This window comes from Camelus ferus, chromosome 8, assembly GCF_009834535.1.
Source record: "Camelus ferus isolate YT-003-E chromosome 8, BCGSAC_Cfer_1.0, whole genome shotgun sequence".
Taxonomy (NCBI): domain Eukaryota; kingdom Metazoa; phylum Chordata; class Mammalia; order Artiodactyla; family Camelidae; genus Camelus; species Camelus ferus.
In genome coordinates this window covers 26,921,165-26,938,760 of record NC_045703.1, presented here as the reverse complement: position 1 = coordinate 26,938,760, position 17,596 = coordinate 26,921,165, and the positions used below count along the sequence as shown (strand labels likewise).

At 40.7% G+C, this 17,596-nt stretch overlaps 1 protein-coding gene, 1 long non-coding RNA gene and 1 other non-coding gene across 5 annotated transcripts in view; 2 read left to right on the top strand and 1 right to left on the bottom strand.

The window, feature by feature from the left end:
- Positions 1 to 17,596, bottom strand: part of LOC116665305 — a 102,320-nt gene that overhangs the window by 27,017 nt on the left and 57,707 nt on the right. For 2 of the 3 annotated variants that reach the window (XR_004321854.1, XR_004321853.1), the window contains 2 exons: positions 7,242 to 7,432; positions 98 to 6,457 (listed from right to left, as the gene is read on the bottom strand). This is a non-coding gene — a long non-coding RNA (uncharacterized LOC116665305). Of the gene's footprint in view, positions 1 to 97; positions 6,458 to 7,241; positions 7,433 to 14,007; positions 14,072 to 17,596 lie in introns of those variants that run through there. The other variant, XR_004321855.1, reaches the window with a different exon arrangement.
- Positions 1 to 17,596, top strand: part of PREP (prolyl endopeptidase) — a 117,301-nt gene that overhangs the window by 94,838 nt on the left and 4,867 nt on the right. The window contains exons 11-13 of the mRNA XM_032484607.1: positions 4,627 to 4,763; positions 6,349 to 6,443; positions 9,354 to 9,485. Coding sequence (XP_032340498.1) covers positions 4,627 to 4,763; positions 6,349 to 6,443; positions 9,354 to 9,485 — 364 coding nt within the window. The remainder of the gene's footprint in view (positions 1 to 4,626; positions 4,764 to 6,348; positions 6,444 to 9,353; positions 9,486 to 17,596) is intronic.
- Positions 9,184 to 9,255, top strand: TRNAA-GGC. Its single transcript has one exon. It is a non-coding gene; the product is annotated as a tRNA-Ala (tRNA).

Genomic DNA, 17,596 nt, shown 5'->3' with positions numbered 1-17,596 from the left:
TGCTCATTTCTATCTAAACTACCTAACATTCTCCCTTCTAGTCATAGGACCCCAAATCTTTGGGACATAGAGGGCGACGACCACTCTAGCTACTTACTGCTCATTGGGGTCCCAGGCTAGCTGGCTGACACTGGGCAGGTGGTGAGCGAAGGGTCGGTGTCCATCGAGGGGCTTGTATAAGTAAGCTGACTTGGCTGATTGGTTGATTATAGCCGTTTGAAGTTTGACTCTAGACAAGAAGAAACACATTTTATAAGATTAAAAAGATCTAATCCTAGCCAAGGGATGAAGGGAGCAAACAAGAATCATGCCTTCTTAAATAGAAAAATTGTAAAATTGATTTCTGTGCTTTCTGTTGGTTCAGGTTTTAGAAGGCAGATGTTGGAGTGTTAGTCCAGTGAACTAAAGGAGCAGTAAAAAGAGGGACCCTAATGTCAGAGACATTTTTCAGTAGTATTAAAACAGTTTGTTGGGGGCCTAAAAAAGCAAGGATTAGAGCCAGTAGTCATTTAAGAAAGAGGTTTATCTAACAGAAATCCATAGGCCCCTAGGGCGATGGAACAGTCTCACTGGAGTGTTGCTTGAAAAGCAGTCACAGATCGCTAAGAGGGTCACAAGAATATGTGGCTCCCATCGGTGAACCAGATCCCATCAGGGTTTTCCAGGGGTTGGTTGGTGAGATCTGTTCTAGCTTCTAGAGGAATGGATAGGGTCTCATGACATAGGTGAAAGGGAAGAGACAAGTCTGGTGATGGTGATGGTAATAGTGCAGCAGGATTGCATGTCCCACAAACGGAGACAGTGACATCTGGGTTTTCCAGTAATGCCTGATATTTAAAAAGCCCAGCATCTGAGAGTCAGAAATGTCCCTTGCCTTTTAAAAGATCAGAAACTTGGTGGTTAGCATATGCTTGTATAGGGGCCCCCAACACTCTGAGGCAGGAAGGCCAGCCTCGAGCAGTGGGATCTAGCTGCTTGCAGAGGTATCCCCTGGGCTATGGGGTAGGACCCCCAAGGCTATTTCTTCTCTCTCATGAACATATAACTGGAAGGGCCTTGTGGGATCTGGAAGCTCCAAGGCCAGGGATCTTACTGGGAGATTTTTTTCTTTCTTCCATTGCTTCCTGTTGGGAAGGACCCCACTGGAGAGGTACTGAGTCACCCTTACCCTTTAAACTGTGGTATAGAGGTTGGGCTCTAGACCCATAGTCAGGGATCCAAAGCCTACAGTAATCTGTTAGTCCAAGAAATGCCCTGAGCTGTTTTCGGGTAGTGGGATTAGGGAGTTGTAAGATTCCCCGAATTCATTCAGGGGAAAGATTACGGGTTCCAGAAGTCAGAACAACTCTTAGATAAGTTACCTCTTGTTTGACCATTTTGGCCTTGAAGCTGGAAACTGGACTGCATGCTGGATGGCCTGTTCTCGAGTAAGGGGGCAGATAAGTAGGTCATCTGCATATTGGAGAATAGTTCCTTTTTCGCTGTAAGTCCTGTAAATCTTGGGCCAAAGCTTGCCCAAAGAGAAGAGGACTGTCTCTAAACCCCTGTGGTCGTGCTGTCCAGGTTAGCTGGCATTGATACCCACTGGGTGAGTCCCACTGAAAGGCAAATAAATATTGGGACTGGGGACTAAGAGGTATACAGAAGAAAGCATCTTTAGGTCTGAGGTCGTGTACCACTGCGCTCCTGGAGGTATGTTCCCCAGTAACACACAGGGGTTTGAACCACTGGGTGAAGAGGTACTGCTGCCTCATTTATGATTCGTAAATCCTGGACCAGTCTATAGGTCCCATCTTTTTTAATGACCTGAAGGATAGGTGTATTGCACGGGGAGTTAACAGGAATTAGGAGACAACACTGTAAGAACTTAGAAATTATTGGCTGAAGGCCCTTCCTTGCCTCAGGTTTTAAAGGATATTGTTTTTGTTTAGGGAACCAGGTAGGATCTCTGAGGGAGATGACAATGGGAACAGCCGTCTTTGCTCGCCCTGGGATGCCTTGATCCCAGACAGCGGGATTAATTTTATTCTCCCAGGCCTCTGGGTCCAGAGATCTTTCTCCTTCCCCAGAGAGAAGTAAGAGTTGTAAAGAGGTGGAAGTTTGGGGATTTTCTCCCAGGATAATTCGGGTTCCCAACTTGTAAAGAAGATCTCAGCCTAAAAGGGGGCTAGGACACTCTGGCATGCATAAGAAAGAAAGTGCGAATGAGCGATTGTCCCATAAACAACAAAGGGGTTGAGTAAAGAACCTTAAGGTCGGTTTACCTGTGACTCCCATGACGGTACAGAGTCTAGAGAAGGGTCCGGAGAAGGAAGTTAGGAAAGAATAGGTGGCCCCAGTATCCAAAAGAAAAGTTGCTGTCCTACCTGCCACATCCGTTTGTACCTGCGGCTCCAGCCCAGTGATGAGGATCTGTTGCACTTGGGCTGACTGAAGGGGGCTTTTTAGTCCCGGACAACCATTTGCAAGTTGTAGGCCAGTTCTCCCCCATGGGCCATTTGGCTCGAAGGACAGAAGGCCACCCAATGACCCTGTTGGCTACACTGAAAGCAGGCAGATCTTGGAGGTTTGTCCCTGTAGGGACATTCTTTGGCTCAGTGACCACGTTGCACTGAGCACATGTTGCACTTACTGTTGGACTTACCTCGGGCTATTGGGGGCCGAGTACGTATGGACAGTGGCTGCCCTTGAAGGGCTGCAGTCATCTGCGCAGGCCTGGCCTCCTTCCTCCTTTCCTTCCCTGAGCCTTGGCCTCTTGCACCTGATCTTGATGATAAAAACTGTAGCAGCGATGGTCAGCATTTCATCAAGAGTGACTCCAGGTTCCTGGACCACCTTTTGGAGTTTTTGTCTAATATCAGAGGCAGACTGAGTGAGAAATTTATCCTTTAAGATGATTTGTCCCTCATATGAGCTGACGTCTAAGTTGGTGTACTTAGTAAGTGCCTCCGGGAACTGCTCTAAAAAAGCAGTGGGGTTTTCTCTGGGCTCCTAACAGCTAACACCTTAGAATAACTGATAACTTTCTGTCCGGCTGCCTGGAGTCCTGCCTTAACACAGATTAAAAAATGGTCTCTTTCCCACGTTTGGTTAAGGTCATTATAGTTCCTTCCAGGGTCCACTGGGGGAACAGCTGTTTCCCCTGTGGGGTACTTATTAGACAGATGTGGACTGTCTGCATATTTTCTGGCTTCTCTGAGAACACGTTCCTTTTCTATGTGAGATAAGGTTTGGCCAAGGATAATATTAACACCTTTCTGGGTGAGATATGTGCCAGAGTGAGGTGTTGAAATGCCTCTGTGTATTTATCTGGGTTATCTGAATAGCTTCCCAGATCAGTCTTGATTTGTCTCAGTTCTACCAGAGAGAAGGGCTTATGTATGAATTGAGGACCAAATTCTCCACCTGTTTCTACCAGGGGCCAGGTCTTAGCTATCAAAGGTAATGGAGGAGCTGAAGGCTGTGGTGTGGAGAGCAGAGCGGGAGGTTTAGGAGAGTCCCCCTCTCTAGGGGGTGGCGGGGACAGTAGGTTATTAGATGTAACCGTTACCTGAGTAGGAGATCATTGTTGTCCCTCAGTAAGTAAAAAATATGAACATATGGTGTTTCAGACCATTTGCCTTGTCTCTTACAGAAGAGTCAAGCTGGAACAAGAAGATTGAGTTTATGCCCCTGTTTATAGGCCATGCTTCTTCCTTGCAGGGAAGTCGATGTTGTGGCCAGGCAATATTACAAAGGAATATAAGTGTCTTTCTTTTGAGGGTTTGTAGGTTAAAATGGTCCCAGTTGGCCAATACGCAGCCCAAAGGAGTCCCAGCAGGGATAGACTCTTGGTTTCCCATCTGAAAAACAAGGGTAGGATACAGGGGGATTTTCAGAGCTTAGCGTCCTAAGGTGAGAAGCCCATGGACTAACTGGTCTGATGTTTCAGCCTCTGTCCATAACCAGATGCATCCTAGAGGGTAGCCATGAATCAGCAGTGCCTAGCGTCCTAGGGTCCTGATTCGGGGATGGGAACTGACGTCTCAGCCTCCACTCCAGAAAGGGGGAAACGGCCACAGTCTTACCATGTCCTTGGGTATCTCCGTCGTCTGATTGGAGTGGCTGGTCACCCTACCACGCCTTGTATTCTCAGTCCAGTTGCCACAACCGGCCCCAGGAGCTGGCCTCGGGGAGGGAGAGGGAAATGAAGGAGGAAAGATTAGGTTTAAGCACACCATCTGAGTCATGGCACCAAAATTAATGTTACTGGAAAAAAGGGAAATAAGAATTACCTCGGTTCTTAGTCACCTGAAAAAAAAAGAATTTTTGAATAGACAAAAAGCATGATATAAGCAAGATTTTTTTATTAGTGAAGTAAAAAAAAATAGTGAAAGATAGTCCACTCCTGAGAACTGGGAGCAGGCTAATCCAAGAGAGAAAAATGGCGCCGTTCCCTCATTTTTCCTGTTTTTAGATCCTGGTTTCGTGATTGATTGACAGCTCAGGTCCCTTGTATTCTGGATGGTTCCTTTCCCCTTCCTCTCCTGCTCCCAGTGCTCATTTCTATCTAAACTACCTAACAAAAGCATGGAAATGTTTGCTGAGGAATGCTAAATCTAACTCTTCTGCTTTCTTTTGTTCTAGATTTTCTACCCCAGCAAGGATGGTACAAAGATTCCAATGTTTATCGTGCATAAAAAGGGCATAAAATTGGATGGCTCTCACCCTGCTTTCTTATACGGCTACGGCGGCTTCAACATATCCATCACCCCCAACTACAGGTGAGCACGGCACCTCGGGACTTCAGTGCGTCTCTGATCTTCTCCAGACAGCTGGGAGAAACCAGAGAATGGTCTGCGGGGTCATGCTTTTCTAATACATTTCAGTGTATATTTCAGGCTTCTTGTTTTCAAAGAGAGGCAGGATTATGTGTCAACTACCTGCATTTGGGGCCAGGAATTTCAGGATCGTTACAAGTTAAATCTCGTTAACCTTGTGTCTTCAGTGGAGTAGGTTGTTTGAGGCTGAAGCTAGCTGCCCGGCTACAGAAGGTTAGTATCAAGTGAGGCCTTGAAGAAGGGAAGCTCCCACCTCAGTGTTGGCATTCGCTACCACGCCCCTGCCCTCAGGGAAATGACTTTTCAGCCAGTGATTCTGTTTTTCAACAGAATAGTCTTAAAGTAGACTCTAGTAGTATTCATACTAAATATATTTTTTGTATACTCTATTACTTCAACTGTTTTAAACTTTTTGTGATTATCTCCCAATAACTTATGTTCAGGGAGAAAAACCAATATTTTCACATTTACAGTTGCTTTTAATACCTTATTCATGGTGTAAAATGACATTTGCTTTGCACAAATTTTTAATAATTTTCAAATATTGAGCACTTTTTAATAAGAGTGCTCTGCTGATAGCAAGTGCCCAGCCTAAGGCTGGTAGGAAACTGCTTCATCTGAACTATCTCAGATGTAATGAAGTATGAAACATGGTCCCCCTATCAAGTGGGTTGTTGCCAAGCTGTGAACTGCTTTGAACATCTGGGCAGAGTTTGGTTTTATCCTTTTGTTAGTGAAGAGTTGATGAGGGTATAAAATGATCATATAGAACAGTATTTCCAGAAGATTTGTGCAGCAGCATCATGAGTAAGTTGAAGGGAAACTGGTAGTTTCTGTAGAGACCATCAGAGGTGCATGAAAAATGTTGAGAGGGGACCACACGGGTGTCTGGTCTGATCAGCTGCTCTCTTTCCTTTTCCTCCTCAATATTCAGGAAATTAGCACTAAGACCATCTAGAGCCTCAGGCTGCAGAAGCCTGCAGTTTCCCCAGCTACTAAAAGGAAGAATGATAATCAAATTTTCAGAAATAGTTCTCAAAGCAAAATTAATTTTAGCTAACAGCAGACAGAAAAATAATTGTTAGGGTCAGAGTGGAAAGAGGAGGAAAACAAAATGCAAACCTTCCAAAGAAGCTCTGTGCTGTAGTTTTCTCTGTTTATTTCTAGAAAACGCCCTGGGCACTCCGTTCTTGTTTTCTGGTCTGTGTCCTTGATCTCTCCTCTACCTCACTCCTACCTAGTTTAACATCTAAACTTCTGTAAAACTGGAAAACCTGTTTAAAATTCTTATTTCAGAAAGAGCTTTCTTTTCTCCAACTTGAACAATTTGGAGAGCAATTCGGGGAAAACGGTAGCAGGGGCCATCACACCAGGTTGTGTCACGGGGGCTGGAGTGTTGGGTTCCTGCTTAGATGATACCACATGTGGAGAGTCTGCAGGGATCCTTTTGGGGGGGGGGGGGAGATGATGGAGACAGCACAGTCCTCACCAATGGAAGGTTAACTGTTTTGACTATTTCTCACCTCAGTGTGTCCAGGCTCATCTTTGTGAGACACATGGGTGGTGTCCTTGCGGTGGCTAACATCAGAGGAGGTGGCGAATATGGAGAGACATGGCATAAAGGTGAGGTGTTTTCTCTGCAGACAAACATGGCGCAGGCAAAGCAGTGTTTGAAAGAGCCAAGGGTGTTAAGAGCAGAAAGGCATTTTGGCGAGACAGATGAAAAATAAGGGTGCTTGCAGACACGCTGCAGGCACCGCTCCCCCTTTAAATTTTAACAACTGTCTTTTCACATCTTTCTTTCCTTTGCAGTCTCTTTTAATGAAGTACATAGTTTTCAGAAGCATCCCCTATAGACTGTAATCCATTTTTTTCCAGCAATGTATGGGGTACATTTTTGTCTATCACTGTCAGAAGTGAGTCTGGGGGATACTTTTCGTTTTTATTACGTCTCCTGTTAGCCAAACAATGCTTAACAGCAGGAGCCAGGCTATCTCAAGACAGACTGCAAAAACAAGTCATTTTCACTTGAAAGAAAAGAGCAGTCCTAATGGAGCTTTCCTGTTCCCAGTTTGGGCATCTTTGTGCTCGTTTTCTCTGACCTTCCCAACATTGCTGAGAAATGGCCTCCTCCGAGCATTGCTCCTGGGACTCTATCCTGTGCAGGTTTTATTAAACACGAGAACTCAGCCATTTTTCTTTTCTGTTTTTTAATGATTCAGTGCCTGTTCTCTGGCCTCCTGAAGCATGTATTCTAGTTGATTGAGGAAATTGCTTCTGTACTCAACTTTATTCCCCAGATTATCATTCTTTTAAAAATACTATGACAATTGTTATTTTTAAAGCCCTCTCTTCCTTTTCTTCATATATGGAGCACACCCCCTCTCCTAGGCTTTTGTGTATCTGTAAGTCTTCACTTACCTTATTCCTTTGTTTGGGGGAAGACGAGGTGGGAAGCACCGTCACTGCCTGCTTCTCCCCTCTCACCATCAGCTGTCACGTACAGACGTTCGGTCTGCCGGGACAAGGTGGCCCCCAGTGCTTGGGCGCGGCCAGCAGCACCAGGTGAGAGGGCTCTTCTCTGCCTTCCTGAGGCCAAAGGCTCTGGTTTCCTGCATCAAAAATCAGCAAAGATGAGGATAGATCAGTAAAGAGATTTTTTCGTGAGTACTTGTTAGGAGTCAGGATGTGGGAAAGGCCCAGGCCTCCCAAGGGCTGACATCAGACAGCAAGCTGTTTGAGCATCTTAGCAAGGATGAGTGTCCCTACTTAACACACAGGCTCCCCCAGTCTCCCAGCCATTGTTGGGCCCCCTGCTGCCAGGTGTCATCTGCAAACACTGTCAATTGTCATTGTATTTGAAACAGCATAAAATTCATTGTGTAATTTTAACTTGGATCTGATATTAAAGTTTAACTACACTCTAATTAAAATCATACTCTGGAACTGATACTAAGAGATGACTAGTACAAAGAAAATTAAAATCTCTGCATACCACGTGTTTGATTTACATCCCAAATCCACATGCTAAGTCTCAACCCCTTGACTCACCAGATTTCCTAATTTGAAAAATATATATCTGCATAGACTCCAGACCCTGTGGCCTTCTCTTCAAAGAACCTGGGGTCTTAGCCATAAAATTCCTCTGGCTATAAGGTGTCCACCATGCTCTGATGGGTAAGAGTCTTGGTCAACTCTTTCTCATCTCTATATTAATTATAACCAAGTTATTATCTAAAAGCCTTTGGGAGTTTGCAGCTTGACTGAGGCTAAAAGTTGGTTACCTGTGTTTAAACTGACCATAAATTTTCTAATTTAGGCAGCAAAGGGGCCTGAAATGGACCTTTTCCAGTTAGACCATAGCATAGTGAACATTGATAAATCTAGATTCCACTCTGTTAATTGAGTTTAAAATTTAATGCTCTTTAAAAAACATAGTCATATACCCAAAATGATATTATTCCTGGAAACTAAGTAATCCTAGCTATTCTAATTCACTGATAATTTCTTATTAAAAATCTCAATAACATTTGTTTTGCTATAAAAAAATTTCCTTAGTAGCACTACTTCGTCTTTAATTGAATTTCTACAAAAGGGGTTAATCTCAACTATCTAATTAGATCTGTGTCTGCTTTTTGTTCATTTCATAAGCAGCTGTTTCAGACATCCGTTCCTTTGAGGGCATGACTGACTTTCGGCCTTTACTTTTAGATATGCCAAGACCTTACAAATGCTCCTCTCTTTAAGTAGTTCTTTGTTTGGCTCTATACGCTAGAGTGACTTCTGGATCTGAAAGCCCAGATTCTTTGGGGAGACGTTTGAGATCCTCTGCACTCAAGACTGGAGAAACTGTAATGGGCTGCTCTGTGTAGCATCACCTCCCCATCTACTTAAGTTCTTTAAATAAGTAACCAAGGGCAAAGCCGGAGAGCTTAGTTCTCATAATCACTTCCCTACGTCAAACTCTGGAAAAGCAGAGGGGTGACAAGTGCATCTCTGCGCAGAGCGTATTCATCCTCCCAGGGAGGGGTCCGCGCACTCAGCCCCATCCTGGACTCAAGGAGGACTGACTTCTGCTCCAGAGCTTGTTTCAGTTTTGAGTTCAGCTCCTCCCAAAACACAGGTTCTTTTTGATTACATGCTTTCACACTCTCATTGTTCTCTGACACCGTAACAGATTTCTCTCTTCCCTTTGGGGCATTTGCTTGTATGTTCTAAGAGTTTCTAGAAAAATACAAATCCACCATATGGATTAGCAGTTGTGGTACTGATGATGAATTTCTACAGTGCATAACAAAACTGGGGCATTTTTCTAAATGCAGTGTCAGCCCATTGTGTTTAAGTTGATCAATATTTGAAACTGGGGGTTATAGCTCAGTGGTAGAGCACGTGCTTGGCATGCACAGGGTCCTGGGTTCAATCCCCAGTAACTCTGTTAACGGGGGAGAAAAAAACAGTTGAAACTATGTCCCCTTAAGTTTTTTTTTTTTTTTTTTTAATGTTAATTAACTGTCTTGCTTTGGCATGTTGTAGGTGGTATCCTGGCCAACAAACAAAACTGCTTTGATGACTTTCAGTGTGCTGCTGAATATCTTATCAAGGAAGGTTACACGTCTCCCAAGAGGCTGACTATTAACGGAGGTTCAAATGGAGGCCTCTTAGTAGGTGAGAACTGGATTTATTGATCTTACTAGTTAACTCTTGGGGTTTTCAGATACTCAGTTTACTTTGGCTCATGTATGGGAACAGTGGTACAAAGAAAGCAAAACCCATCTGCATTTGGGCATCTAATAAATGACATCTAAAGACACACAGCAGAACCCACATTATACCAGCTCAACTCATCATAGCCTGAAAAGCTGTCCCTCCTCCGAGCTCTTCCAAGCTGGACCAGTTCTCACCTTTCCTCCCTGGGGTGGGACCCCTCTCCCCACAAACTGGATCCACAGGTTTCTAGGGTTCAGTCAACATAAGACTGAGCCTGATAATGCCAATCTGACTATGTTACCCAGAACTTGTAAGCTGTGATCATCATGAAACATTTGTAATACTCGCACTATGTGATTCTCTGTGATGCTAAATGCTGTGAGTTGCGGAGAGGTAGGTCATGAAAGAAAATGAGGTGCATACAAAGACTGATCCACAGCTTAATACTAATGAAACAGCTTACAGTAATAGCTCACACTTGCTGAAACCTCGTGTGCCAGGCCCAGTGCTGAACCCTTGACATGCAGGCAGCCTGGGAGTTGGGGATGGTATTATCCCCATTTTACAGAGGGGGATACTGGGGCACTAAGAAGTTGAGTAGCTTATCTAGTGTGATGGCAATGCTGGGGTCAGTGCTTAGGCTGTGGCTTTAGAATCTGCTCTTTTAACCTCTGTGTGGCACTGCCTAATTTTTGGTAGTTAAATTTTACTGTGCTTTTTGTCTCTCAACAGCACTTACATTGTAATGAACGTTGATGGTGGGCCTGAACTTTCCTTGGTGGGGTCCTACATCCAATGTCATGAGGATATGAGGGGCCATTGTACAAACATAGATTAGCACAAACAAACTCAACCTAAAATACACATGATTGACAATTTTCAGTTTTCAATCCACTGTTAGGGGATAATGACACATTCAGTCAGTTTCCTCGTCTTTGAAATATCCAGACTCGTCAAAACCTGAATGCCTGTCCTCACTTTTTATCCCAATAGAAAATTTTCCCATGGAGGTAAAATATATATGTCCAAAATAATTTAAATTTTGAAAGGGTAGAGATGGCAAAGTAGAAAGCCCCTGAGCTTGCCTTCTCCCACAGGCACACGAAAATTACACCCGTTTACAGAACAGCTATATATGAGAACCACCTAAAGACAAACAGAAAAGGTTTTCCATAACTAATGATATAAAGGAACCACAGTGAGGCCAGTAGGGAGGGGCAGACACATGGACCTACCACATCCAGTAAGTGACCCACAAACGGGAGGAGAGTGACAATTGCAGAGGTCCTCCCTAAGGAGACAGGGGTTCAAGACCCACATTGGGCTCTCCAGCCCCAAATTCCTACACTGGGAAGATAAGCCCCAAAACATTTGGCTCTGAAGGCCACTGGGGCTTACTTTCAGGAGAGCAGGAAGGCTGTGGGAAACAGACACTCCACTCTTAAAAGTCCCAGCACAGAGGCAGTAATTTGGGCAAAAATTTGAAAGGAGCCTGGTCAGACCAGACCCACTTGCTAATCTTCGAGAGCATCCCAGAGTCAGGGGGCAACTTTGGGGACACAGATGCTGGTGGCAGCCATTTTGGAGTCCTCCCTCTGGCTCTTAGCACTCCACCCACCAGCAGACTGGCATGAGCCATGCCACAACAGAAGGGCCCTACATGCATCTCTGGAGCATGTAACTCTGGTCACATGGGAGTCTGTTTCTGGGCCCCATAGGACACCACCTACATAAGGCTACTTCTCCAAGATCAGAAAACATAACCAGCCCACCTGATACATAAGAATAAACACACAGCATTAGGCAAAACGAGAAGGACAAAGGAATGTGTTCCAAACTAAGGAGCAAGACAAAACCCCAAGAGAACAACAAAGCAACATGGAGATAAGTGATCTATCCAAGCAGGAGTTGAAAGTAATGATCATAAAGATGTTCAGCAAACTTGGGAGAAGAATGAATCTTTACAAAGAGTTATAAAGAAGAGCCAAACTGAGTACAATAACTGAAAAAATACACTAGAGAGTCAGAGGAATGGATCAGAGAACTGGAGGACAGTAGTGGAAATCACCCAAGCTGAAGAGAAAAAAGAATTTTAAAAAAATGAGGATTTAAGAGACCTGAGACATCACACAGGCTGACATTTGCATTATAGGGGTCCAAGAAGGAAAATGGAGAGAGAAAAGGGCAGGGAACTTCCCTAACCAGGGGAAGGGAAAGACATCCAGATTGCAGAACCACAGAAAGTCCCAAACAAAATAAAATCAAAGAAATCCACACCAAGACACATTGTAATTAAAATGGTCAAAGTTAAAGGTAAAGAGAGCAGCAAGAGAAAAACAACTAGTTACTTACAAGGGAACGCTATAAGACTGTCAGCTGACTTTTCAGCAGAAACTAGCAGTCCAGAGGGAGTGGCACAATACAAAGTGATGAAAGGGAAAACTCTACAACCAGGAATAGGCACATAGCATGTGAGAGACTCACTTCACGACATAAGGCATATAGTTGGGTCTTGTTCTATTATCCGTTCAGCTAGTCTGCTTTTGATTGGAACATTTAGTCTATTTATATTTAAATTAATTGTTGCTACGTGTGAACTTACTGCTATTTTAAAAATTGTTCTCTGGTCGTTTTTGTTCTCTTCTTTTTTGCTCTCTTCCTTTGTGATATGATGACGACCTTTAGTGTTATGTTTGGATTACTTTCTTTTTTGCTTGTTATCTGCTGTAGGGTTTTGTTCCTGGTTATCATGAGGCTCTATATTTGTGATGACTTTAAGCTGATGATCTCAAATTTGAACACTTTCTGACAACCCTGGATTTACTAATGTTTTGACATCATATTTTACAACTTTTTGCTTTGTGTATATAATTTAACTACTGTTGTGGATATAGATGATTTTACTACTTTGTCTTTTACCTTTCTTATTAGCTTTGTAAGTGGTTGATCTACCATCTTTACTGTATATTTGCCTTTACCAATGAGATTTTTCCTTTTATAATTTTCATATATCTAGGTGTGGTCTTCATTCAACCCCCCCATTTAAAGAGGTCCCTTTAACATTTCTTCTAGAGCCAGTTTAATGGTCCTGAACTCTTTTAGCTTTTGCTCATCTGTACAACTCTTGACCTCTCTTTCAAATATGAATGACAGACTCCACAATAGTAGTTTAGTAAGTTCATACCTATCAACAATTAATTTAAATATAAATAGACTAAATGTTCCACTCAAAAGACAGATTGGCTGAATGGATAATAAAACAAGACCCAACTGTATGCCTTATATAGTGAAGTGAGTCTCTTACATGCTATATGCCTAAAATTTTGGATTTGAATAGATCCAAAATTACTCTACAGATTGAGAGTAAAGGAATTAAAAAAACAGTATTCTAGAAATGAATGAAGCTGGAGTAATAACCCTCCCAGACTTCAGACAATATTACAGCATTACAGTAATCAAAACAGCATGGTATTGGCATAAAAACAGACATAGATCAATGGAACAGAATAGAGTGCCTAGAAATAAACCCAAAGACCTATGGTCAATTAATCTTTGACAAAAGAGGCAAGAATATACAATGGAGAAAAGACAGTCTCTTCAGCTAGTGGTGTTGGGAAAACTGGACAGCAGCATGTAAATCAGTGAAGTTAGAACACTCCCTCACTCCATACACAAAAATCAACTCAAAATGGCTTAAAGACTTAAACATAAGACAAGACACTATAAATCTCCTAGAAGAAAACATAGTCTGAACATTCTCAAACATAAATCTTAGTTAGCAGTGTTCTCCTAGAGGAGACTACCCAGGCAATGGAAATAAGAGCAAAAATAAACAAATGGGACCTAGTTAAACTCATAAGCTTTTGCACAGCAAAGGAAACCATAAGCAAAACAAAATGACAATCTACAGAATGGGAGAAAATATTTGCAAATGATGCAACTGACAAAGGCTTAATTTCCAGAATATATAAACAGCTCATACAACTTAAAAAAGTCCAATCCAAAAAAGGGCAGAACTAAACAAGCATTTCTCCAGTGACGACACACAAATGGCCAATAGACATACGAAAAAAATCTCAATATCACTAATTATCAGAGAAATGCAAGTCAAAACTGCAATAAGGTATCACCTCACACCAGTCAGAATAGCCATCATTCCAAAGTCCACAAATGATAAATGCTGGTGCGGGTGTGGAGAAAAAGGAACCCCCCTACACTGTTGGTGGGAATGTATTTGGTGCAACCATTATGGAAGGCAGTATGGCGATTCCTCAAAAAACTAAAAATAGACTTACCATATGATCCAGCAATCCCACTTCTGGGCATATATCCAGAGGGAACTCTAATGCAAAAAGATACATGCACCCCAGTGTTCAAAGCAGCAGTATCCCAGTCATCTGTCAGTGGACATACAGGTTGCTTCCACGTCTTAGCTATTGTATAAAGAAGTTGTGGTGTATTTATACAATGGAATACTTACTCTGCCATTAAGAAGAAGAAAATAATGCCATTTACAGCAACATGGATGGACCTAGAGATCGTCATTCTAAGTGAAGTAAGCCAGAAAGAGAAAGAAAAATACCACATGATATCACTCATATGTAGAGTCTAAAAATAAAAAAGAGGACACTGTGAACTCACCTAACAAAACAGACTCTCAGACTTAGTAAACAATCTTATGGTTACCGGGGAAAAGGGGGGAAGGGAAAAATTTGGGAGTTTTATATTTATGAATGTTAGCCACTGTATATAAAAACTTTTTTTTAGGTTTTTTTTTGCTAGAGATTAATTCATTAATTTTTTTGTTTTATTTATTTTATTTGCGGGAGGTAATTAGGTTTACTTATTTATTTATTTTTGACAGAGATACCAGGAATTGAACCTAGTATAAAAGTAGATTTTCTTTAAAAAGTTTCTTTTGTATAGCATAGGGAACTATACTCAATATCTTGTAATAACCTTTAATGGAAAAAAATATGAAATGAATATAAGTACATATATGCAAGACTGGGACATTGTGCTGTACACCAGAAATTGATACATTTTAATTGACTACTTCAATTAAAAAAAATAAAAATTTTAAAAAGTATTCTATGCAAGTGGAAAACAAAAAGAAAGCTGGGGTAGCAATGCTCATATCAGACAAAAACAGATTTAAAACAAAGATTGTAACAAAAGACAAAGGGCATTACATCTGATTAAAGGGATCAATACAAGAAGAGGATATAACATTCATATTTATGTACCTAGCATAGGAGCATCTAAACATATGAGACAAACATTAACAAAGGGACAAATTGAGAGTAAAACAATAATAGAGGACTTTAATACTCCACTTGCATCAATGGATAGATATTCCAGACAGAAAATTATTAAGGAAATACTGGCTTTAAATGGTACATTAGACCAGATGGACTTAATTAGTAGATAGATTTAGAACATTCCATCCAAAACCAGCAGAATACATATTCTTTTCAAGTGCATCTGGAACATTCTCCAGGATAAATTATATGTTAGGCCACAAAACTCATATGAATAAATCTAAGACTGAAATCACATCACACATCTTTTCCAACCACAACAATATGAAATTAGACATCAACTACAAGGGAAAAAAACTGTAAAAAAAACAAACAAACAACAAAAAAATGTCTGGAGGCTAAACACAATACTACTAAACAACCAGTGAGCCACTGAGAAATCAAAGAGAAAATTTTAAAATACCTGGAGACAAGTGAAAACGGAAAGGCATTGATCTAAAATCAATGGAATGCAGCCAGAGCAGTTCTAAGAAGTTTATAATGATAAAAGCCTGACTGAGGAAACAAGAAAAATCTCAATCTAACTTAACACCTAAAGGAAGTAAAATAATAAAGATCAGACCAAAAATAAAGACTGAAAAACAACAGAAAAGATTAAAAGAGCTGGCTCTTTGAGAAGATAAACAAAATTGATAAACCTTTTACCAGACCTATCAAGAAAAACAGAGAGAGTCCAAATCAAATCAGAAATGAAAGAAGAAGTTACAACCAAGACCATAGAAATGCAAAGGATTTTAAGAGATTACTATAAATAATTAGGTATACCCCAATAAAATAGTCTAGAGAAATGGATAAATTCCTAGAAACTTACAATCTCCCAAGACTCAATCAGGAAGAAATAGAAAATATAAACAGAACAATTACCAATAGTAAAGTTGAATCGGTAAAAAAAAATTTTTTTAAATCCCAACAATCTTGTAATAACCTTTAATGAAAATGAATATATGTATGTATATGCATGACTGGGACATTGTGCTGTACACCAGAAATTGACATATTGTAACTGATGGTACTTTTTAAAAAATTAATTTTAAACAATAAAATAAAAATCCCAACAAACAAAAGTCCAGGACCAGGTATCTTCATGGTTGAATTCTCCTAAACATTTAGAGAAAAATTGACACGTATCCTCAAACTGTTCTGAAAAATTTAAGAGGAAGGAATGCTTCTGAACTCTTTCTGTGGGGCCAGCATCACTGTGATATGAAAACAAGATAAAGACACCACAGAAAAAATTACAGGCCAGTATCACTGATGAACATAGATGCAAAAATCTTCAAAGTATTAGCAAACCAAATTCAACAATACATTAAAAGGATCATACACTATGATCAAGTGAGATTTATCCCAGGGATATAAGGATGGTTCAGTATCTGTAAATCAATGTGATACACCACATTCAAATTGAAGAATAAAAATCATATCTCAATAGATGCAGAAAAAGCTTTTGAAAAAATTCAACATCTATTTGTGATAAAAACTCTCAGCGAAGTGGGCATAGAGGGAACATACTTCAACATAATGAAGTCTGTATATGACAAACCCACAGCCAACATCACACTCAGTGGTAAAATACTGAAAGCATTTCCTCTAAGATGAGGAACAAAACAAGGATGCCCACTCTCACCACTTCTGTTTAACATCGTATTGGAAGTCCTAGCCACAGCAAAGACATAAATCCAAATCGGAAACAAAGAAGTAGAACTGTCACTGTTTGTAGACAGCATGTATATATAGAATATCTATATTTACATTCTATATTTCTATATATAGAAAATCCTAAAGATGCCACCAAAGAATAAAGATTTCAGTAAAATTGCAGGATACAAAGTTAATGTAGAAATCAGTTGCATTTCTATACATTAACAACAGACTATCAGAAAGATAAATTAAGAAAGCAATCCCATTTTAAAATTGCATCAAAAATAAAGTACCTAGAAATAAATCTAACCAAAGAGGTTAAAGACCTGTACACTGAAAACTATATGCCACTGATGAAAGAAACTGAAGATGACACAAATTGAAAGATATAATGCTTATGGATTGGAAGAATATTGTTAAAATGACCATACTACCCAAGGCAATGTGCAGAGTCAATGCAATCAAAATACCAATGGCATTTTTCACAGAACTATAGCAAATAATTCTAAAATTTGTGTGGAAAATGCGGAAGACCCCTAATAGCCAACACAATCTTGAGAAAAAACAAAGCTGGAGGTACCATGCTACTTGATTTCAAACCATACTACAAACTGCAGTAATCAACAAAACAGTATGGTGCTGGCACAAAAACAGACACGTGGATCAGTGGAACAGAACAGAGCTCCCAAAAGTAAACACATACATGCATGGTCAGTTAATCTATAACAAAGAAGCAAGAATATAGAATAAGGAAAAGAGCCTCTTCAGTAAATGGTGTTGGGAAAACTGGACAGCTATACACAAAAGCATCAAACTGGACTGCTTTCTCACATTATATATGAAAGCAAGCTAAAGAGATTTAAATATAAACTGAAACCATAAAACTAGAAGAAAGCATAGGCAGTATGGTCTTTGACACTGGTCTTAGCAGTATATTTTTGGATATGTCTCCTCAGGCAAGAGAAACAAAAATAAACAAATGGGACTATAATAACCTAAAAAGCTTTATGCACAGTGAAGAAAACTATCAACCAAATGAAAAGGCAACCTACTGAACTTGAGAAGGTATTTGCAAACACTGTATCTTAGAAGGGGTTAATATCTAAA